Source organism: Lutjanus erythropterus, chromosome 17 (assembly GCF_056507025.1).
Source record: "Lutjanus erythropterus isolate fLutEry1 chromosome 17, fLutEry1.hap2, whole genome shotgun sequence".
NCBI classification, from domain to species: Eukaryota; Metazoa; Chordata; class Actinopteri; order Lutjaniformes; family Lutjanidae; genus Lutjanus; species Lutjanus erythropterus.
The window spans coordinates 16,098,961-16,123,669 of record NC_139333.1 but is presented as its reverse complement, the minus strand read 5'-3'; the positions used below and the strand labels follow the sequence as shown (position 1 = coordinate 16,123,669).

Below are 24,709 nucleotides of genomic sequence, written 5' to 3'. Positions count from 1 at the left end.
ATTAAGGAAACATGCTAAGTTGAAATACTGATCGCTTTGGTAAGACTTCAGCTGCGGTGTCCTTTGAAATTTTTTATTCCAGCCCATAACTTGTGTTATTGTTTGCCCATTTAATGTGCATAAGTGTCTGGTTGTGAGTTGTATGAAATCATTTATCATCTTTTAGAAGGATTAGATGTAGGAAATATGAATTCAACCTACGTAATATACCATCTATGGCTCCAACTTGCTATTTCAACTGCAGAAGTCATTTTTAGATGTGCAGCTGCTACATATTGCTCCTTTAACACTAATGTGACCTGCATGGATCACTCTATAGCAATACTTGGAGAAAAAAGTTAATGCTTTACAGATGAAATCTTCAAACTTTCAAACTGCACACCAGCTTTATTTTGCCACTTTGATCATTGCAAACATATTTGACAGTTAAATTCTGGACAGTCGCATAATTGCATATCAGTAAAGGCCTGTGACAGCCAGTGAGACCCAAATCTAGAAGGAGGAGGGAGGAGGAAAAGCAAGCATTTTTTAAACCACAGCAGTGAAGACAACAAGCTGGTGCAGCCTACAGGTTTGACAGACAGCTGAGAGAGAGGAAAAAGCTGCGTGAAAGGTAACAACAACAGCTAGGGCCCAATAGAACATGTCTTCCAAGAAATATAACTGTACAGACAAGGCGAGGAGCTGGAGCGAACTTGTACAAGGTAAAAGTAGAGAGAGCTCCAGAGAGAATGAGAGTCTGAGTGACTGGGAGATAAGTGTTTGTGCAGGAGAGAAAGCTGCAGCCTGTGGCAATTATCTTAACAATATCACATAGTGGGTAATGCACGTTATTTCTTAATCCTAAAGTGTGTGTGTAATTAGAGAGAAGAGGATCTGTGGAATCTGTGGTGATGCAATTCGATGTCAAAAGTAAATCCTGTAATCTTGGAGGTGGAGAGTTCATGAACTTGACCATGTACTTACTCTTAGAGGGAACCCGGAGGTTTGAGGACACAACCCTCATAGAGTCCGCTTCTACCTTCAGAACAAAGCTGGAGTTGGCTTCGTAGTCCAGGGCCTTGGCGGTGGAAATGACCCCTGTTGTTTCGTTTAATGCGAACATACCTGGAGAAGGAAGGAGAGCAGCAGAGATGAAGAGAGGCAGCGAGAGTGGGAGTAAGGATGAAAGAAACAGAGAGAAAGGCCAAACAGGGACACAGAGGCATAGTTGTTTTGTACTTTCTTGTATAAAGCAGTTGGATGGTGAGTGGACAGTTTTATGGTCTAAAGTTTTACAGAGTGAAGAGCAGGTAGCGTGCCCTGAGCTGTTGACAAAGGGAGTTGGAACACTGTTTGGAAAAGAAGCGTTGGCAAACATCAGAGAAGAAAACAAGCAACCTAACCGGAGACCTGCTGACTCCAAGCCCCCATTTACACTGATCACTTCAAGTGTTTCATAACCAGATGCAACATAATACTCCTTTATTTATTCTTGTTTTCCCTGGTCTTTATTTGCAAGTCAAGGTAGGCCATATTTAAGTCCAGATGGTGGTGGTAATTCACCTCAAAGCTGTTCAGCCACAATAACAGTTACACTTTATAAACTTTTAAACACTAATACTGCAGCGTTATGGCTTTTCTTTGATTATCAATGGCTGGAAATGCTTTCTTCCTATTGCATTAATGAGACAGCGAGCAAGATGGTGAATTCTAGTGTAACTTCACTATCAAAGAGTACAGAACCTGTTGTAGGCAATTTCTACAGTCTTCAGTCTACACCAAGATTGAATACCTTTTACTCATGCGTCTTGTGGGTCTTTCACACATAGTTCCCTGTAAATTACTGGGATAACCTTTCATGCACCACTAGTGATTTTCACTGTTCACACAGGAAAGTTTGCACCACAGAAGCCGTCCCCAGGGACGAGGAAGCTTTGGAGGAACTCCATTTCAAAGGGATTTTACTTATTTTACTCCCCAAAAAGTCTCTGCTACCCCAAAAAACCCTGCTCAGGAGGCAATACTTCCCAAAAGTGCAGGAATGTTTCTAACTGGTTGAATACTTGCAGCATTTTTTTTCAGCCACCATTTGTAAAAATCTGCAGTTGCAAACCAGATTGTTTTTGTTCACTGTGCTTCAACACATCAACACAGAGTTACAGCAGAAAGCATACAACAGATGGACGGACAAAGAAGAAAAATAATGAAGCCTTTTCATTGCTTTACGCAGTGATATTATTGTCGTACAGTCCCGCACAAAAATGATGTGTAAAAACAGCCGTCTCTTACCTAAACAGACTACTTTGCCTAATCTTCATGGGTCTTTACACCACAGATAGAACTCAGAACAGAGAACAGGCTGAAGGAACCTTTTTCGTTCCTTGAAAAGTAGTTCCTGGGACTAAAAGTTACATTCGGGAACATTTCTATCTTGCGCCTTTTCATACGTGCATCCAGCAGAGGTTAACGCAAAGCTTATGGATGTCAGAAAATTCAATAAAAGAAGAAAAATATGAGGCAACGTAAGATGTGCATGTGCATAACAGGAAACTATTTTCAGAAACATAGTGGGCGAGGACCTGTTTGTCTGGTGCTTGTGTAATGTATTTAATACTCAACAAGTATGCGAGAGTAGTGCTTTTTCATATCTACTTGAATCAGAAATACAAATTCGATACATTAAAAGAACTATTTAAAAAGTGTTGGATGTCTGGAGTGTTGTTGGAGTCAGCTGTAATACTCTACATTCTTGTTGTTATTAGCACCACAGCCATATCAGCATTTTCCCTGAAATGTTACCAGGTCTTGCAGTGGGAGTTCCTCAAATGTCGACCTCTGCTCCCATTCACACATGACCACATGCAGCAGATGTTCCTCAACATTTCAGGGATAGACTGCAGGTGTGCAAGGGGTGAGATGAGATGGAGACAAGGATCTATTTACACCTTTTCAGAGCTAAATGCTTCTCAAACCCCATTCTGACCCACCTCATCTCAGATAACCAAGAAACAACACTTGAATTTTGGTAAGTGTTGTTTGTAATTTGTGAAAAAAGAGATGGATTGTATTTTGGTTGCGTCACGTATGTCCTCTGTTGCTCTGTCACCACAAAACTGGTGGCTTCACTACGATATAAGCTAATAACCCCTTACATAACCTCATGGTGTGAGTGTACCACCCATTTAATCAGCAGCAACAGGCACTATTCTGCGTATAAAAAGCTTGGGGTAAACTCACCTCCCTCGTTGCCTTCCATGATGGAGTACACGATAGTTTGATTGACAGCAGCTGCCATGATGGCTCCCACCGGGGTTCCAACAGCAGCCTCCTCACTCACTGGTGGAAACCTGGGAATGGATCAGTCAATCAATATCAACTGATAAGAAAACTGAATATGTATATGCTGACTGTGGCCCCACTTAATCTCAAGGGTCAACTGCAAATTGGCAAGTTAAATACAACAGAGAGTTATATCTGTCAAATGTGTCCAATATTTTTAACTCCTTCAGGCTGACAGCTTTCTGTGCCTTGACTTTACCCCCAAAAATAAAATATGTGTTCAGTCTTAACAGATATAGATCTACCAATCAGGCAGGAGGTCGCCCTTGAAATCTGTGTTTACATTCAAAGAAAGAGTTGGCTGCTGAACAACAGCCTTTTTAAAACAGGTAACGATCAAACCCACTTCATCTTTGTCACCACATTTATTTTGTTGTCCTCTGCAATTAAATTTCTGGAAACATCATCAATGCATTGCTGCTGCCCAGCCAGCTGTTTATTGCAGGATACTGAATGTTCAAAGTAGTCTCTCACAACTACCACAAACTGATCATGTAAGAGTTTGACACAAAAATAAAGGCAGTGAGTAGTTCGATCAAGTTTCTGAAAGGTGACTGTCACGACATAGTGGAACAAACTCCAGCGGGTGGCTGAAAGGTACAAAATAATTTCATAAATATAGGGCATGCTTTGGCAAAAGGTCATTGCAATTTCCTCTGACCCCCTGAGTGTCTCTAATAGCATTTGAAGAAAGATAATCAGTTTACCCTGGTTTGAAGCAGAGAAAAACAAAAAATCGTCAGGTTTGAGGGGCTGAAACCTGAGAATGTCTGACATTTGTGCTTAATAGAAAAATGTAAACATTAAGTATTTAAACTGGTGGATTATAGAGATGTGCCCGAATCTAATTAAGTTATTCATGAAAGCACAAATAATGCGATGAAAACAGATATTTCCTCTATCTGAAGTTGTTTGTTATTCAGAAAAAGTCATTTCCATGGTTACCTCATCAATCGCTAATTCAATTTACTGTAGTTTTTACTTCCCATACAAAACAGAATCTTTCGATTTATAAGATGATAATATAACAAGTTTCTGAGTTTTCAATATCCCCAGTGACAGGGGATGTGGTGGCGGGCTTCAGACAGTTCTTACAGTATGAGGATGTGGAAGTATGTAATCATAATCCAACATGAAATATGAAACCTTTACTTGATTTAACATGACTTCTGGTCTAAACCACACCCACTTCTGGTCTTCTGTCTGAATACAGATACAGATAATGACATCACTGTGCACCTCTAGTGAATTAATCAACTGATTGTTTCAAAGCTTAAGACTCATTTATACTTAGTATTAGAAACACAAATGAACTGAGCCCTCTGTCCATACTCAGTGTAATTTTCGTCTGTATTTGTGCATGTTTTCTAAAAGCTTACGGATACGGACAAAATGAAGCAGCACCACCAAAAGTAGCAGGGGGCTGTCTATGTGTATGTAGCAATGTATTTATTGTATTGTATTCATTTTATTTACTTTATTTTGGCTGCGCAGCCCTACGGCATCTACAACATTGCCTGCTTTTACCTTTCTCCTCTACGGGGTAATTTTAGATTCTGAACAGAGCCCTTTATTGCAGTGGTTCTCAACCTGCAAGATAATTTTTTGGGTTTGCCAGATGGTTGTAGAGAAAAAAAAATTAAATATTGTCACAAGCAGCATGAAATGAGCCAAGAAGCAGCTCTCAGTGACATTAACCCCTTAAAGAGATAAGGGACAAGAACTCTAAAATATGTAAAATACAGCTGATGTCAAGAAATGAAACAGACACCTCACTAATAGTTAAAATGATAAACCTGCACAGAAATGACAGCTATCTACATAAATCACCATGTTCTGAACAGACGCAAACATTTGCAGTGTACAAATATAAAATGAAAAACTACTCAGTCCAGCACTAGGCATGATGGGAAATGAGGCTGTATTTTATACTGGGGAATGGTATTTACATTACACCTGTAACATTGATATAATTGGCCTTAGAATAGCTTTTGTGTTTGTACAAGTCAAGGCAATGGTCTTTGTATTTGTGTCTCTTGGACAGACGAGGGTGGGGGTCACAATTACCAACCTGATTTTTTTTTTCTTTTTGGTAGGGGGAGGGGGAATCTTGCTCTGGTGGATGTACTGCTTCAGATCCGTGTCAACGAGGACGCATGGAAATATGCTGGCAATGGTTGCACTGTTTGAAATGGACATCTCTATTTTTGTACATGAAAGGGGCATAAATGAGTCTTCAGTGCTAATATAAACTATACATGACTTAAGTTAATGTACTAAAACTTAAAGTGTCCTGCATGAGATGGTATACATTATGTGCTATCAGTTTGTCAGCTTGCATCTGTAAACTTGGTCTGATCCAGTACCATTTGGAAACAGGGTGCCTGGCAGACTCTATTAGTGACCTGAGCCAGGCGGTGAAATTAAACCATCCACAACTTTGAGGGAGAACCCAGGCATGGTGTTGTCTCTGTCCACCTGCATCCCATTGCATGCGGTGGGCAGTATTCCCTGCTTACAACCTTGACAGATTTTCTTAAAATCTGGCAACTCTCAAATTTCCAGCAGATTTCGCTCCATTAAATAAACCCAGTCCAGTCATTAGGCCAACCGTCACAGCTGGCTAAACATTATAACATGGGCTACCAACTGGCTAAGCTATCAAGTAATCACAACGTGATAAATGGGACTGTGGGGGAGAGAGAGAGCAGGAGTGTGTGTGTGAGAGTTTGTGTACTGTAGATGTTAACTTCCAACCCAGTCAATTGCATCTCTAACCACCTGCTCTGTCCAAATACTCCTCCATGCAAATATGCAATAAACCTGAAGTTCATCACATGAATATAGATTAAAATGAAAATCAGAAAGCAATGTGTTGTGCATCTTTAGGAAGATTAAATTGCAGGAGCTGAAAAGAATCCTTTAAAAAAGTGAATATATTCCCTCTTGCCACATCAGGCATTTTTTTAATCGCAGGAAAAGCATGGGTGTTACTAATAAATAAACAATGACTCTATACTGAGTGGCCCAGTAAGCCATGACAGTGTGACAGTGAGCCAGCATGCACAAGACCCGGAAACTGAGGCAGCTAAATAGCCATCATTAATTTTATTGTTTACACCCACGCTTTTCCAAACGTGATATGCCAAAAAGTCTCCTGTGAAAAAGGCCTATTTTGTTGTCTGTACACATCCCATCCCAGACAGACTCTTCTTCATTTAGCAACAGCTCAAATTTTCTTTCTTTTTAGATAGGCTTTTGACTCATATTCTACTGTTATATATAGATAGTATACTACAAAAGTTTGGACTCGAGTTACGTGACTTGGATTTATGTCATACCTGAGGCACAAATTCGATAACTTCAGACTTAATCAAAAAAGACTTGGAACTTGACTTGGACTGTAACACCAGTGACTTGTTACTTGATACCTTCCCCCATGCCCAAAGATTAAAGAGTGCAGTTATCAGCACTATTCAGTCTCAGAAAGCTGACACTTAATTTCTCAGTCCCACTTTCATTGAACCAGTGACTGTAAATAAAGATGGACTATGCATCTCCAAAGCCTCCTGATGTACAAAAATGAAGCCAAGATATCCTGGAAACGAGCGCTGCCATCATGTACCGATGACATTATTTGGAGCCAGAATCACTGGCTTGAACTCTCTGACACCACCACCGCTCACAAAACTGACATTACATTACTGAGCTGCAGTGGGAAAAAAAAATGACTCCAAAGATTTTATTCATGTCCAAAAACTATGTGATGGTCAACAAAAAAACAAATTGCAGAATGCAAAATGTGCAGGTCAAAAATTACAGAGGGAGACGACTTCCCACAACTTCCCACTTCCTTTGACATTTGAAGACTAGGCTAATATTAACATGTAAGCTAATGGTTAGCTAATGTTAGCAGCTAAGTAACTGTGTAAATCAATAAGGCTGGAAACTCACTTTACTTGTTTAGGATTTAAGTTTAAAGTTTAGGACCTTGGACATGATAAGGTTATTGTCAGTCTCCGGACTTGAGTGCAAAGACTTGAGACTTACTTGTGACTTGAAAAGCAATGACTTGGTCCCACCTCTTGCATAAAGTAAAGATTTGACAAGAAATGATGGAAGAGGACGTTGCATTTTCATGGCCAGTATCTTAAAAACATAGACCAAAGCGACACTCCTGATATGTATTCTCTTCTCTAATCAGCAAAGAGACAAACCTCTGCAAGGTGTAAGTCTGTGGATAAAGAATACTCTTGATATTGTATTAAAAAACCCAGACAATGATATTCAGGAGCAGAAGAAAGAAAATGTTCTCATTCACAACCATGTGGTTTTCAAATTATACAGAATGGGACTATAATAGGATTCAAGAGGAGAAGCTTTATGAACTCATTGTGCAGTTGGAACCGAAAATGAGAAACACCAAGTCTGCAGTTACGTAGTTTAGCTGCAGCAGCAGCAGCACAAATACAGTCCATCAATAAATTTGGACTTGTTTTGTACTAGCGTAATAACTTCTAAACATTAAATTATTATATTCCTCTCCTCTCACTGAAGTATTTCCTTCCAGTCTCTCTGTTAGTCCCTTCTTTCTTTCCACTCCTCCTGCTTCTTCCCCACTAAAATGTTAATTTCTCACTTATACCCGCTCCATTCATGCCCATCTACATTCCTCCTTAGGCAACCATATCTCCTCTTTTCTCCCTTTTTCTCAATCTTTACCTTCCAGCGAACATCCCAGCAGACCTCAGCTACAATTGTTATCCATTCCTCCATCCCTACCTCTCCACAATGGCTATTTGACAGGGGTGAAGGAGCACAATGAAGACAATGCCCCCCCACACACACACACGCTGGACTACATGCATACATACATTAGAACCATACCAATGCATGTGACTACTTGTGGATGGGTTTAAACACATCTATAGATGTAAAGATGCACGCAAGCACACAAAACTATACGTATAGTACATGATTTAGTGCAGATAAACACACACACACACCTCTACACACACACACAGAGCTCATTATCAAGCCCCTGTTCCCTCCTACTGTGCTCTGTAATCATTGCTGTCCTAACTACAGCAAGCTGGGCCGATACTGATAACAGAAACACACTCGCACACACACGAACGTGCACTGCTATACTTGTGAGGACATTGCATTGACTTTCAGTCACTTCCCTGGAGGATTACTCGAGCTGTATTGTCATTGTAATTCCAACATTAACCCTAAAACCAACCCTGAAATAAAAGATCTACCTTGTAGCGACAGAATCTTTGGAGACAGTGTGACAGGCACATATTCAGACTGAATGTAGGCTACAGGACTTAAACCTCAACAGAGCTACGAGAGCGTTCAGTGTTTCAGAAGTGTGCGGGGAAAGACAGAATTATGAGGGTAGTGACAGATGTTGGCGGTGATACCCTCCTCTATGTGGGTCTTTCCCTTATAGCCACTGTCATTAATTTGTCTCAGCCATTATGTTTTTTTTTTCTTTTCGCTTTTTAGCCAGTCTCTTTCAGATATGTATGATTCATCATGTTCCCCTCTTGTCATTATTCTTTCTGTGCCTCTTCGCAGGGCTCCTTTTCATCCTTCTCTTTCTCCACTGCAATTCTGGTTCTGTCACTTCTTTTAATCTCTTTCTTTCTCCGAGTCTCTTTGTCCACAACAAACTACAATATCTTCTGTGTCGAGCAGTGCTTTGCTTCTGTCAGGATCTGGCAATGGCTCCTCACACAGGCCTTTTTTTTTTTACTCCACAAGACAGTGATGTTTGATCTACTGTATGACATACTGTACTCAGCAAGGAAAACTTGAATCAATCAAATCTCACTAGTTGACACTGCCAGCCCTTCTGATTATTACTATTATGTTATCATTGTTATTTTAGCTGGGGATATGCTGTAGAGTTTTAAAAACCTTTATCTATCTGTCACAATGGGACATCCTGAGCATAAACATGGAATCCATATTGGGAAATCGACAGATTGCTTCAGTTACTTTGTGCATTTCTACTTGAAAAGGAAAGCAAGAAGCAAAACAAGACTAAAGATCTGCAGAAAGGTTGGAAGATGTTTACAATGCAGTCTGTTTTGCAGCAAAATTCAGTTTTATTTATATCACAGGACAGTCTCAGTAATGACATCAGTTAGCCAAAGCATGTAAAATATTGCTAAAATACTAGGAAAACAAGCTCATTGCAGTTCATAACATAACTTTGTTATCAGTAAAAGTGAAAATGGATTACGGAACTATCTGAACCACAGGAAAGCCTAACAAAACCCAGCCAACCAGTCAAGTTGCAGTTTACACCCATGTCTGTCCAGAGTCATAAAATGTAGTGAAGACTTTGATTTAATTTAATAAAAAGGTATCAAGTGTGTTTTTTTTTGCAAAATTGAAATGATCTCTATTGATGTGTGATTCCAGTGAATAACTTCCAGTGAGAAACATGCTGTCTTCACTTAGAGAACATTTTTACAGAGTGCAGAGGACTGACAGTGAGCTTCAAGCGTTTTTTTGCAGAACATTATGATGTCAAAGTGAAGTTGACCTTTTGGATATGAAATGTCATCTCCTCATCATTTTATCCTATTAGATGTGTGAAATTAGCGTATGAATTCTTGAGTTATGGCCCAAAATGTATTTTGTGAGGTCACAGTGACCTTTTACCGCTAAATTCCCATCAGTTCATCCTAGAGTCCAAATGGACGTTTGTGCCAAACTTGAAGAAATTCCCTCGAGGTGTTCTTGATATATCCCATTTAAGAAAATGGGACCCACAGATGGATGAACGGACAACCTGAGAACATAATGGCTTTGGCTACAGGTGCCACCGTCAGAGAGACATAAAAACAGTACAAAAACCCCTGCCAAAATTTAGAAATTCATCCAACTGTCCATCATCTGGATCACTGATTGTTCAGGCATTGTGATTGGGCTGAGACTGTACAGTTTCAGCCCGGTGTTATGCCCATGTTTGCCTGAAAAAGTCTAGATTGTTAGACCTGCCATCTGACCATGGTCAAAGGCCAAATCACTGATAGTGGATCCGAACTGCTACACTGTTCAGAGGGGGGAAATGCCAGCCATTATAGAGTAGGTAAAGACACAATAATAACATAAATATGGGGACACTGGGGCACATATTTAGGCAGTCTGTCCTGGTATTAACCCACAGTAAAATAACTGTAAAGAATGAAAAAAGAGCAGTGAAGAGTGAAGTACAAGGAGGTTCTGGAGCTGTGCAACTGTGCTACAAGCACACTTGAGGTTAAATTCATGGTTACTGTGGTGTGTGCTGTGTGTGTGGAGCTCATGGCAAAACCGTTTGCTCCACCCAGGTAAAGCAATTTATGGTACTGTAAATGTGCAGCAGCACGGTCACTCCATGCATGTACTCAATGGGCATCAGCTGTCAGTTTGTCAGTCTGCACGAATACTTCCCTAGTAACCAACTAACGTGGCAACAATGAGCCAATCATAGACTCGGAACTGTTGTTTGCAAAGGCCGTTATGGAGTTTCATATTTTGACTGAAATGTTAAGTGCTGTGCGGACCCTCTGCAGAGCTCCTTTCTTTTTTCTCTTTTGTCAGTGAACGAAGTACATTTTACAACCCTGAAGGACATGTGGGAGTGCAGGCAGGCGGGTGGTGAGGGTGAATCTTGGCTGATTTTGTGATGTCTGATTCTGTTGTTTATGAGTTGAAACAGTTTGTATCTGTACTGTCTGCACCATGCTTTGAAGGTTAATTTAACAAACATATCAGAAAGCTAAAACTACCACCGAGTGATTGTTGTTGTTGTGTCTGTCAAGCAGTCAAATTGCTGTTTAAATCCATGTCTGTCCAGGCTCATATAATGTGTATAGTGACTTGGACTTAATTCAGTATTAAGTGTATTTTTGATGGACTGTGAGTTATTGACATGTATGATTGATCTTGACCTTTGACTTAAAAAAGCAAATCAGTTCATCGATAGGACAGCTGAGGTGAGGACAGGAAAGGGGGAGAGAGTGGGGGTATGACATGCAGCAAAGGGCCACAGGCAGAAGTCAAACCATGGCTGCTGCAGAGAACCCACAACCTCAGTACACGGTGCACATGCTCTAACAACTGAGCTAACCAGGCACCAAAACGAGTTCATCGTTAAGCCCAAGTGCACTTCTGTGCCAAATCTGAAGAAATTCCAACAAGGCGTTCATGAAATATCGCGTTCACAACTTTGGGACACAAAGAAGTATGGATGGACAACCCGAAAACATAATGCCTCAGCTGTCATCAGCACAGAGGCATTAAAACTTATCTGCCGCTGATCTAGTGGGATATCATCCAAACACTGATTCTCTTCTCTCCTTTCAAGTCTAGTATAGAAAGTCTGGGCCTTTGTCCCCTTTGTGTTTGGATATAGCGGTCAAGAATTGCTACTGCTACAAGAATGCCAACCTCAGATGTCAACAAGCTGTTCTTTCCTACAGTCACCACATCTTTCACTGTATCCTCCTGCTCCCTCCTCCTCTCCCTTCCAGAGGGCTGCTAATTGACTGTAGGATTTTCATTAGGAGACTGTTGAGCGAGGGATCTTAACTGCCTGCAGTAATAACCTTTACAGGCTGGCAGGAGTTCTGTAAGTTACTTCTTCTCCTGCCGTGGCCACTTTTTTTTTCAGCACCGAAAGGCTTCAATTTTCAGATGTCCCCACAATTTTAAGAGCTTATAGAGACATGCCGGTTGAAATCCAAACAGTTTTCTGATAAGGCAGGATTGCAATTTTGCAACATCAGAATCTTTAAAATGAGTTTTTTCAAACTGTTGGTTTTGGTCTGTTAAAAACAAACATTAACACAGCAGACTGGAGTTAAAATGACATAGTAGTGAGCTAATATTAATAATTTTATTACACTTGCCAGGGCATGTAACTAATGTATTTTTCTGTTTATTTCTGCTCGGCACCGTCTGAATAATCAAAATTCATTTTTTGTACCCTCTGGCACTCTCCTCCTTTCTCTAATCCCACATCTCTCTCTCCTACCTCTCTCCATTCTGCTTGACTGGTTCACACACGACCTCTCCATTTTTGTCACTCCTTCTTTCTGTCAATCACTCGCTCTGGTCTTTACAGCTCCCCCTGTAGCTCCCAAACCGATTCTCTCGTTTCCGTGTTCTGTCGGCAAGTGTCTCAGCCCCCGCCCCCTTATCATGGCCCTCTTCTCACCTTTTGCTTTACAGTCTTGTCGTAATTGTCAACTGACAGTCAAATGTCTGAACTTGAGCGGAGGATTGTTGAAGTACTAATACATAAAACATATGGGAGACGGAGCAAGGAGAGAAAAAGGACCGGCAGTATATTCAGTACAAGGGCTGTTGGCAAAAGGAGGTGATATGAAGAGAATGAAACATGAAGCAAGAGCAAAAAAAAAAAAAAAAAAAAGGTGGGAAAGGGATGACACAGTGAAAGAAAACAGAGAAAGAGAATAATAAAAAAAAATGGTTGTGTAGATTTGAGTTAAAATGACTGAATCAGGCAAAAAAAAAAAAAGGTTGATGAACAGAGTCTGTGTGCGCAAATGTGCTTTTGTAAAAATCATTTGTCCAGCAAATGTGTGTAGACTGATACTATTTTCCAATCTTCCTCCTTCCTTCCTCTTCCAAGCCCTCAGTTACTTTGCAGTAAAACTATATTTGAATCTGTTATATAAAAAGTTTTAAAAAGCTTTTAAGGCCGCAACCTTAATCTAACTGAATATAAATGGGTATTGCTTAAACTGTGAGAAAAAATAATTGGACAATTGGATATTTTTTACTCACATCTTTTAGCTTCAACCAATGATTTACAACCTAAGTGCCACAGTTTCATGTTTCCCATGATGCTGTCACCTCAGTATTGTGCACTAAAGCAAGTGTGGATGGAAAAAAACATTAACTTTTAATTACTGAGCTAAAAGTTTACTTGCTGTAGGAAAAGTCATTTTAGTATGATGAAAATATGAGGGTTTGCATGCAATACAAAATGTGAAAATAAAATAATCTTTTCAGTGTGAAATCAGACCTGAAATCAAGTCTTTAGTCTATCATACATTATTAATTTTGTCCTGTGGTGCTCATATGCATGTTTAAGATCCAGTGTTACTGACTACACTACTTTTACGCTACTTTCTCCAAAATAATCACAGAAGTACAAGTAGGCTTTATAAAGAAGAAGATGGTAATGTTGTTTCATAGCAAGTAATCAAACTCAAGTTTATTACAGTTCACTACAAACCCAGTTGTGGGCGATGTTGTAGCCTAGTTGAGAGTTCCTTTGACATAGATTACACTTGACTATTATGTTTTGTCCTTTTCTTTGGTAAACTAAAATGTAAAGGGAGTAAACCCATTTGGAAAATGTAGTCTGACTCCGCAGCCATCAAATTTCAACGACAGGATTCAATGGGGGGTATTTTATCTGGTGGCAAACTGGCTGAAGTGGTGCAGTGTGGATGAATTCTTAAAAAAACTCCTAAATTTAAGATAATAATGCATTACGTGTCAGTGTAATAATAGTATGAAAATCCTACTGGTAACATGTTATATTACATTGTTCCAGTGAAGTAAGATCATTTTATATTAGTCCTCTATTTGTCATTCAAACTAACCCAATAAAAACCAGTGCTCCAAAACCAACCCAGATCAGTGTTTTCTGATCTGGTTTGACAATATTGTCACAAATGACTCATTAAAAGAACAGATTCAAATTACTTGAAATGTTTCTTGATCTGCCATTTCTCTGCTTACATTTTGAAAACTATGCCAGAAGAAAAAAAGTTGAACAGCTAATACTACTGTTGTCTTTGCTGATATTGTTTGCATTTAAAATACACCACAAATGTCCTGGTACTGTTCTTTCATCTGCACTTATAAAACAATCAGCCTAAAGTATTTAATTTCTTCTTCATCCACCTTTGTGTGTCAGTTTGCATTTGAGTAGTTTTAATGAAACATTTGTGTCATGTGAGTGATTGTGACTATAATTTCCTATCTTTGTTTCTGTGTGTGTGTTTGAGAGAGAGAGAGAATGAAGAGACTTCAGGAGATGGTAATGATTTTGCTTGTTATTATCATTAATCAAAACAAAAGTATTGTGATTACCATCTCCCTGTCTCTTGAAACCACCCCATTAATCTCCCTCTCTCTCCATTCATGATACTTTGTCTTTCTTATTAGATGCTTGACACTTAGAACCACATCGACTAATAAGATCCACTTCAAAATCAGGAAAATAATGACTATAATAAGTAGCAACCATGTTAAAAAAGAGATACTCATTTAAGGGGATACTTTTAATAAAGTGTTACTTGAAAAGCCTGTGTGCAAAGGTACATTTGCTCTCTCTCTAAACTTATCTTTTCTCCTCCTCGTCTAATCTTGAGCCTTTATTCTGTGGCTTAGAGAAATGCAGGGAAAACCAAATCACTGGTGGTGAACTGGTGCAAACACTATCCTTCTACACCAGTGGAATTCCAAGGAAATCTTGTACTGTGTGTTAACCTGAATAATAAATTGGACTGGGCTGACAATATAAATGTGTAATCTAAGGAAGGCCAGGTCTTTTGTAGTGCAGGGGCACTCCTAAGGACCCTGCCTCTGTGGTGGCATCAGTGATCTGCTGGGGCGGCAGCATCTCGGCTGCTGACAGGAAGAGACTGGTTTAGAAAGCCATCTCTGTCCTGGAATGGCCCCTCGACCTGGTGGAGATGGCAGGAGAAAGGAGACTGATGGCTAAGCTATTATCCCTGATGGAGAACATGCCCTACACCATACAGGACACTCTGATCAGCACTGGGCAGCTCCTTCGGTGACACGCTGCTTCACCTGTGGTGTGTGAAGGAGAGATATCCATCCTTCCTGCTGCTGTCAGACTCTACAATCAACACTGCTCCCGGCAGACCACACACGCCAAAAACTGACAAATTCACTCATGTGCAATATCAATATCTGTGCAATAATGTAATTTTAGTTGCTACATCTCATTACTTATTTTGCTTCCATTGCTTAAATTGACTGCAGATTTTCCTGTTGTGGGATTAATAAAAAATAATTTTGCCTACCTGAGCAGTGTGTGTGTTGTGGAACTACTTGCTTTTCATTTCAGCGCCAATGTTAACAGGTATTCGGTGTGTCGCCTATTTTTTTACTATGATGTTTCTCAGCAAAATAGACCATGATAACGATCTGTTGATAGTGATATGATATTGACATCATACCATCAACACTGCACCTGTCTCTACAGTTTCAATGTCTGTATCCAAAAAATATGTCACAGACATGAAAAAAACAAATCAGGTGAAGGACAGTATTTTTCTAGGGTTCTCTCTTTCCCTTTCTTCCTCTGAACAACATGACTGCTTTCTGGTTAAAATGCTTCACTTCTCTTCACAACACTTCTGAAAACTCAGTGTAGAGAGGTTGGGGCTGCAGTAGTTCAAGTAAAATGTAAGTGCTGTTACTTAAACTCTCTGTGTTCATGATATGCTGATAATTAATTCATAAGTGAGGTCATAATTTCATGCAACAAATAAGTAAATAAATAAATAACGCATTTGATACAAGGTTAAAAACTGACGTGTTAAAATCAGATGTGTAACAGAAAAAAAATGAATAGAAATTACTAAAATGCTATATATGCATCAAGGCACTGTTTACATTGCACGTCTCTAATCTGGAACTTTTGCTCCACGTTCATGGTGCCACTGCAGCCAAGTTCATTGAGGGATTGTATACAACGCGAGGTGAGCGTTATGTCATGAGGCTCTGCTTTTTTCACTCATTCAAGTTATGTTGATGTCTGAAGCTCAAGCAGACGGTAAAGGGACTTTCAAGAAACCATTAAAGGACTTTCAAAAGACTTTCAAGACTTAAAACCTCTTTTCATGACAAGCAGCCAGCAAGGTATTTCTTGAACTTCTAAAATTTCTTTTTGTTTTATGACAGCGCTGAGCATCATTTTGCATTTACTTTCATTTTCATGCAATGTGCCTAATAATTTATTGAGATATTTGTACTGTGTTTATTCATGAGTATAGTTCCCATAGCGTGACTATGACGAGAAACAGGATGTGCCTGTGTCTGTGGTGTTGTGAAGAGAGTTACATAGAGGTAGAGATACTGTACTGACACAGTGGTCTCTACTGCAGAAAATACTGTACAGAAGCTAAAGATTCATGTGCAGTATGAACAACTAGGAAAGAACGGGCCAAACACACAACTAACGTAAAAGCTGCCAGCTTTTTGTGCACAAGCTGCTCTTGCATTTTGGACATGCCTGAGTCAAGATAAGAAGAATAGAAGAATATCAGAATCAAGGCTAGTTTACTTCCCTGCGTTCATATGCAATAATGCAGAAACATACATAATCTGGCCATATGTTGCTTTTCCCGGTGTGTCTGTTAATTTGATCATCAGTGTCATTCCATCTTTGTCACTGGGAGCATTGTTCATTAGGGTTGTGTGACAATGTACACCAGTCTTTAAAAACTGTCATTGCACATTAGCCATCTTAATGTAAAGTATTCATCCATGCTGGGAAACATTAACTGACTTTAATTGAAAAGAAGCTTAAGAGAAGTGCACAGAACTTGGTCTGTAATTTATTGCAGTTGAATCCTTGTAGGCATGGAGAAAATTAATGAATGAGTATCTGTGGCAGCACAATCCCAGTGGACAGCGGTAGTACAATACCCTGCACACTCAAATGGGACAAAACAACACACCTTATGGAGGGATCTGGGAAATTATGACTATATTTAGGCTCTGCTCGGTGCAGGCTCAAAATACACTTTGCATCATAATTTTTCTCCCTGTGTTCATGTTCATACTGCAGTGCGGCTTTATTTCAGTAACCACAGATCAAGCTGCAACATACAACCTGCCAGCAGCTGACCTTTTAGAGCAACACAGATACGCTGTGTAACTCCGTCAGAAATGGATTTTCAGTTTTGGAGTTTAATAGTCGGTCCATCTTAACCTTTTTCTTTGATCTGCTGGTTTGGCAATCTGGATGTCAAGGCCAAGAAAACTGTATCTACAGCTGTTAAAAGGGAGTAGAAAGATAACCGGCATCCAGCAGAACAACATAAACCTGTTCAAAAGGGAAGAGATGTGCAGAGTTGACTGTGCTTACCCTCCTCAAGAGTTTCACACGCAATGGTCTGGCATTGGTTTAGGGTCAGGCAAACCTGCAGGAATAGTCGCCACACTTCTCAGGAGGACATCGACGTTGGAGGTTTATTATATTTTCAGGCACAAGCAGATGGATGACTTCAGTTATTTGACATGACAGACTGAGAGCTGTCCACCTGCTGCATCTTGTACATGTAGTTTCTATAGTTACCTATATTACTATGGGTGGTATTTATATTTTCATTGGTTGAGCTGAATATCTGCTGGATTATAATCTTAGAGTCTGTTGCTTTCAGCCATCATTCATGTCAATTACCCACCACCGCATATGAATCACACTGTTTTTTTTGTTGCTTGAATTGGCTGAAGTGAGTGTTTTAATGATGTCTGAGATGCTTTCAAGCACCTGTGCTGCATGAAGGAGCTGGCTACTGGCTATGGGGAGTCAAGTGGGAGCAGAAAAAGTAAGGTCTCAGCCATACAAGGGCAACAACAGAAGGCAATAAAATACAAAGAAAGGTTAAAGCTTCTGGAAATTCAGCTTCAAATAGCAAAAATGCACATATGATATCAAAGTTGAGCATCTCATTAAGCATCCAGAAAAATCTGAGTGGAGTAGATGGTCATGACTATTAGAAAAGAATCCTAAAGCAGCTCATTATGCTATTTAGACCATATCTCAAGACAGTGCACGCATAGCAGATAACAATTTGAAGACCTTTGAACACGAAGAGGCTTTGAAAATGCAAAGGACACGTGTCCTCATATCTATAACATGTTAACAGATGTCTGTCCACCTGACTGACGAGCAGCATGTTTATCTATCAAGCTAGCTGAATATTCACAGCGTCAGTCTGTGTTTTCTTGGCCATGTGCATCTCAACGCTTCTCTTTACCTGCTTGTCTGCTTAAGTTGCCTTCAATCTGTTATCTTGTCAGCTCATCTGCTACTTTAAAGACTTTTCTGACTGTATGTTGATCTGTCTTGATTTTTTTTTACCTCAAACTTTTACTGTAGTTTCTCCCATGTCCCCCGCCTCCTCATCTTTTCTTACTCCCTCCCTCTATCTGAAATTCACACTCCACATCTCTGAATTGCTTCTCTCCACTATCCTCTGCCAACATCTTCTTCTATCTGTCCTTCTTTCTCTCTCTTCAGTTTCCCACTTCACTCTCTCTCTCTCTTCCATACCTCCCCCCCTCTTTCTCTCGCTGTCTCCCAGCTGCAAGCAATCTTATAAATAACAACACCATGGTTGTTTGCCATTTGTTGTCACAGTCGTAACATTGCCAGGAGCACTCTCCGTTTACTTGCCTGTTTGTGTGCATCAACAAAACAAGGTAACCTTCAACTGAATTGGTTAGACATATACAGGATTTATAGAGCCGCAGATCGGACGTGCTTGTTTTGACGCACATTGGGGGAAGAGGCGTTTATCTCATAGTTAAAATGTTTAAGGGCCTCAGGGACTTTATTCATTTTGGCAGAGAAGATGCTTCATTTGATAGAAGAGAGTTTACAGCGGATGAAACAGGGTGTTGACTTTATACAACAGACAGGAAGTAAGTAACAAAAAGGGCAAAGGTGAAAAGAGGACAAAAGTAGTATAAACCCAAAATAATACAATAGAAATTACATGCATTACATGTTAAATTGCTCAATTGAGAACATTCAAAGGAAGAAACTTAGAGACTTAAAATGTCTAACTGTAATGTCAAATGCTTAGCACAACTGAAAAAAAAAAAAGAATACTTATTCTGCACATATTTGAGAGTTTAGATGACTGCTCCTCACTTTAACTGATTTTCTTTCATACAAGCAACAACGTTTTTTGTATTGTCCAGTATCTCATACAGTGTCTCAATGGACTTGGTCAAGGCTTTCTACAAGTCCCTAAAAATGACAACCCAATCTCAAGGAAAGGAATTTCAAAGAGAGACTTCCCTCCTCAGATGGTCAGGGGCAATAGGTGGAAAACATGCTGCTGAAATGCACCGGAACAATGCTCTTTTTTTTTTCTCCAAGTAAACAAATAGAATATTCAGTTCACATAAGCCAGGTGGACTGTCTGCCGTGGAACATCCTCAACATGAGGAAACTATTCATAAAGTCAGTCTAACATTTGATCAGGTGGTCAGATGTAAAGTTGTCACCGTAGAGTGAACAGAGTGACAATTTGTGCACACGTGTATGCGGGTCTCAGGTTTTCCACAGCTTAACAATGGAAAATAACAATGTTTCAAATGCAGGAAGATCTTAGCAAACAAGAATTTTTCAAGCTATGGCTGTTTATGATCTGGAGGTTTTTTTGAATTTATTTTACCCAAAATATTGAGAGCCAAGAAGGGGTGGTGAGAGGAGGAATAAGTGTTTTAACAAAGGTAAAAAGGTGAGTTATTGTGTTGAACATTGCATGGGAATACACTTACTATTCTCAAATTGTTATTACTGTTTACATTTGTGCTGTCAGCCATTATAAATCACTTGGAATTGCACTAACCTGTATGGAAGGTGCTGTACAAATAAAGTCTGATTTATTACTCGATTCTAGTCTTAGAAAGCCATGATAAATTGCTTTGCACCAATCAGAAAGTGTTAAATATTTGCAATAGTAGCGTTGCAGTACTTGAGATATGACTTAGTCTCGAAACCACTTTTTGAAAGTGTCAGTCTCGTCTTGGAATTGATTGCATGTTTGTGCAGCCTTGTCTTGGTCTCAGTCAAAGGACTCACAACTTTTTAAGACCCTGATACCACTAAATTGCCTCTAAATTGTCTAGTTTATTTGTTAATATCATGACTGTGATTGGATGAAAAGTGTACCAGCTGTCACCACTTCCCGTCCCCCCTTCATACGTACTTCAAGTAAGTGAATGCAGCAGACATGAAAAGATGCTGTGGTTATCTGGGAAAAGGTCTCAGTCAACTCTTCTGTAATAAAATCTGGCTAGGCTATATAAATCACAAAGCGTGTCTGCAAAACAGTATCCAAAAGAAAACACACAGCAGACGCTTACTGAGATGGCCGTGACGATGTCAAACTTTTATCAGCAAATAAAAGGAAGCATAAGTCATATGACCAAGTTATGTTTCTGCTTGTGATAAACAATGACTTGACACATACAGTATATAAGGCTATTTAGCTAATGTAAATAGTTATTTTACATCAACAGCTGGGACAGAAACATTACACATTACGGTTCCACTGACTCCCCCTGCCTCGCTCATGGTATCAACTTGCCTTGGTCTTGGTCTTGACTTGTTCTCAACCCCTCAAAGTCTTGGTCTTGTCTCAGTTAAACACACTTTGGTCTTGGTCATGACTTGGTCTTGGTTTGGGTGGTCTTGACTACAACATTGTGCAACAGTATTTGTTTTATCAGATTAGAATCTCTGCTTAAACTAAGATCAGTAGGTCTATAACGAAAAGCAATAAAAAGTCTGGCTCTGTATATTTTCTCAGCTGCATGAATTATGTTAAGGAGTGTTGTGTAGGACAGGCAGAACTATTATTCCTGTTACATGTGCAAGATTATGATGCTTTAACGATCAGTTTAGCCAGAAACTGATGTATGCATCTATTGTAAGTCTATCTTCTTACACTGCTGACAAAAAACAAATTTTCTTCCTATTTCAGTTATCGTGATGGCAGATGAATGTGATTGTTGTCTTTCAAACAGAAAATTGACAGCTCTGGGTTTGCAATTGTCCAGCTGGCTCATGGTGATAAAAACGGTGACCTGCTCCTGCCTGGCCGCCTGTGATTCTTGAACAGAGAGTGCACTGTATATCAGTGCAGAGAAGCTGATAGATACGACCTGATTTATCTAAATCTCTTATACCATAGTGTAGTGTATTATCTCTATTTTTGCAGTGATGCAAGACAAAGCAACATATTGCCATCTTTGATCACACAATTTCTTGATTAAAAACACAGCTTTGATGCTTGGAAGTGTTTTGGCCCTTAATTCTCTCACTACTTTTTAATTAGATTCATTAACAAAGTAACAGGCTATGAGGCATTTTGACGGCAAGGGGGGGGGCTTCGCCTGCATTCAGATGCAGAATCTCACACACACACATACATGCGCATATAGTTGCACATGCATACACAAGCAAGAAAGTGGTGGGAGGGGTTTGTAGATTCCAATAATCTTTGAAAATGCAATATTTTCTTTCTGTTCACTTAACCTCATGCTGATAATTGCCACTGGGAACTGATAACTATTCATGTGTATGGGATACTGACTGCATACTAATTCTGCAGGTGCAAGGATGGTCCTACAGTGACAAAAAAGAGAGAGGGGGAGAGAAGGGGGAGAGATTGTGCTCCACACACAGTTGCTACAATGATTTTACAAACTTCCCTCCTCGGCTTGTTAACTGTTTTACTAGATTAGAAACCCACAGAGTGAAAATGCACAAACAGCAGGTTATAGTGCCAAAGCTATGCTTCGCTGGTGTTCAGTCTCAGTGCACTGAGCGTGTGTGTGTGTACAAGTGTGTCCATTTCTCAGCATATTCAACTTTAATGCATACGGAAGAGACAAACCCTGTTTCATCTTACAAAAAGGTGAAGAAAACATTAGGAATCTGTATTTTTCATAAATCTAAAATTTTAATAAACATACTGCATTCAATTCTCTGTTGAATATGTGCCATAGGATCTGGTGTTATTAAATAAGTTTGTCAAAATTAAATTAAACAAGCATGAATTTGCAATGGCTTGCAACCAGCAACCAGCTTTTGCAGCATGCATAGTGCATGCATCTAAATGTGCATACATTCACAAACACGCAATCACTTCTAAGGAGTGGGGCTAAGTCACAAATAGGAAAAAGTCCACACCAATGATGCCAGCCACAAGGCTATATGACAAATGGTTCATGAGTTATGAAAGGGGGTGTGACTAAAGTATAAGGGATGAGGCAAACCACCACCAATGAAAAATGAACTCTGCTTAGTCCAATAATGACTCCCACAAGAGCCTAAAACGAACAGGTAATGGGTCATGGGGTGTGTGGCTAAGATACAGAAATAGAGGGCGAGTTCAATCTAAAAAAACTGGCATTCACCATTTTGTTACAATTTCCACATTGAAAGACATGTTTCCTTAAAATGGCGCGCAACAGCGTGCAACAGTCATTCAGGTATCTTTTCTCTCGTTTGGTGGGTCAGAAGTGTCACCCAATAAGCAGGAACATATATATAAACATATTACCAATATTACCAATTTGTTGCAGTGCAGTGTGCTTCGTCCACACAACAGCGTGTTCAATGCACCGCTGTTTCTGTTTAAATAAATGATTTGCCACACTTTGTCCGGGCCGAATGTGGCCAGGAACTCTCAGCTAAGATGAATGAAGCCTCCCACAAGAGACGATGAGAACCTGTTCATGAGTTCTGAAAAGGGGCATGGCATACTATAGTATCACTACTGATAGTAATGATAATGGCTCCTACCAACGATACCTCTCGCAAAAATATACAACTGACAGTTCATGAGTTACATGAATCCATTTAGAAGTTATGTGCCTTTTGGGATAGGCCACCCTAACTCCCACAACTTCTTTTTGCTTATTAGAGTGAATTTGACCTCCATGCCAAATTTCAGCCTCCTAGGGTGAAAAATATTTTAACATTAACATTTTTGTGGACCAGTTTACCAACCTACTATGCATCCGATAAAGCTGATGGCCACATATTCTTACAGCGCTGCTGGTCGCAGCTGAAGACAATGTGTACAACTCCAACAGCAATGGCGAATCAAGTTGAAAAACTGAATTATGCACTGGCAATTTGTAATGTTGTGGACTTCTTGTGTTCAATCTTTAAGAATAAGGACACTTTTGTTGTGGCTCTGTGCTGCAGCCCACTGGATATGAAAATTAACGTCAGCTGTAAAGGTTAAAAAGCGACTTCTAATGCATCTGACTTTTACCCTCACTTCTTCAACTGTTAGTATCTTTAAAATGATTGAAATGAAATGAATCACCACCCCACTACAACCCCTGGTGTGCGTTACTTTTCTACATTAACTATTTTCAAAAATACCGTGACTGTGAGTTGACAAGCTCTTACAAAATGATGTGGTCTGACAAACAGGAGTAAGGAAACTTTTTCTCAGTGGGGGTTTCACCAACAACTGTTATTGAAAGTCTGGGTTGTTTTGAAGTTTCGTGGTCGACTGGCCACCATCCTCTACCGAGGCCTTAACAGCATATATACTTTCACATCTCATGGGTCCATCCGTGCTTTTCTCCGGGACATTTCAGTTTACTACCTTCTATCCCTGATACACTGAGGTTAGACTGACATTATTATTTTGTGCAAATATTGTCAATAGAATAGCTCATCAAATCCTTTCTTTCTTTTTTTTGTTAATCCATGTTGTTCTTTTGCTTATCCTTGTCAGGGTCACACACCAAGAACTTTAAAACTGAACACTGGAAAGTAATGAAGTCTGTTGAAAGCTGATTAAACAAGCAATCAATTACATTTTAAATTTAAGCGTGTCACCCCACAGCAGTCTCAAGATATGCGTTGTCTAAACCAGATATGATAATGAGGGACTTTTATTTTAATTGTTGTAAAAATAAAGCAGTACCACTTTAAAATAAGACTGCCCTCATAAATGGTTTATATATGTTTATTATTAGGTCGTAAACACAAATATCATTAATTACCTGTTATAACACATTAGATAAAAAATAGCAACAATGAGCTGTTGCTTGCCAAATAGTGATCCCACATTTATCTATAATGTTAAGCACCATATCTCATTTCTTTTTTACTTTCATTTTCATTTGGCATATCAAACTGATAAATCAAATTACAAGATTCAAACACTGTGGCTTTAGCAATATTGTTTGTCTTGACTTTTTTTTTTAAACCATTTCCTTTTACCACTTACGTCAGCAAATCATTAGTAAGATTAATTAGTAATACTAATTACAACCCATTTATAAATTATTTAGAAGGGTAGCGTTATTGTAAAGTGGTGCCAATAAAACATACAAATCAACAAACAAATAAATGCATAGTACTTGTGTCACAATTACTTTGTTTAGTATAGGTTGTCTTACTGTACCTTAGCTATGTTACGTAAGTCGTGTGACTTAAGACATGTGACATTATACTTGTGGTTTACATTCTACAATGATCGCACTGGTCAGGTTTAGCCATAAAAAACTACTCGTAGGTTTAGGCAACAAAATTGCT

The 24,709-nt window shown here is 39.4% G+C and overlaps 1 protein-coding gene across 1 annotated transcript in view; it reads right to left on the bottom strand.

Moving 5' to 3' along the window:
* Nucleotides 1-24,709, bottom strand: part of LOC146312021 (protocadherin-15-like) — a 232,436-nt gene that overhangs the window by 54,193 nt on the left and 153,534 nt on the right. The window contains exons 27-28 of the mRNA XM_084740319.1: nt 3,220-3,329; nt 967-1,107 (exon numbers count right to left, since the gene is read on the bottom strand). Coding sequence (XP_084596445.1) covers nt 967-1,107; nt 3,220-3,329 — 251 coding nt within the window. The remainder of the gene's footprint in view (nt 1-966; nt 1,108-3,219; nt 3,330-24,709) is intronic.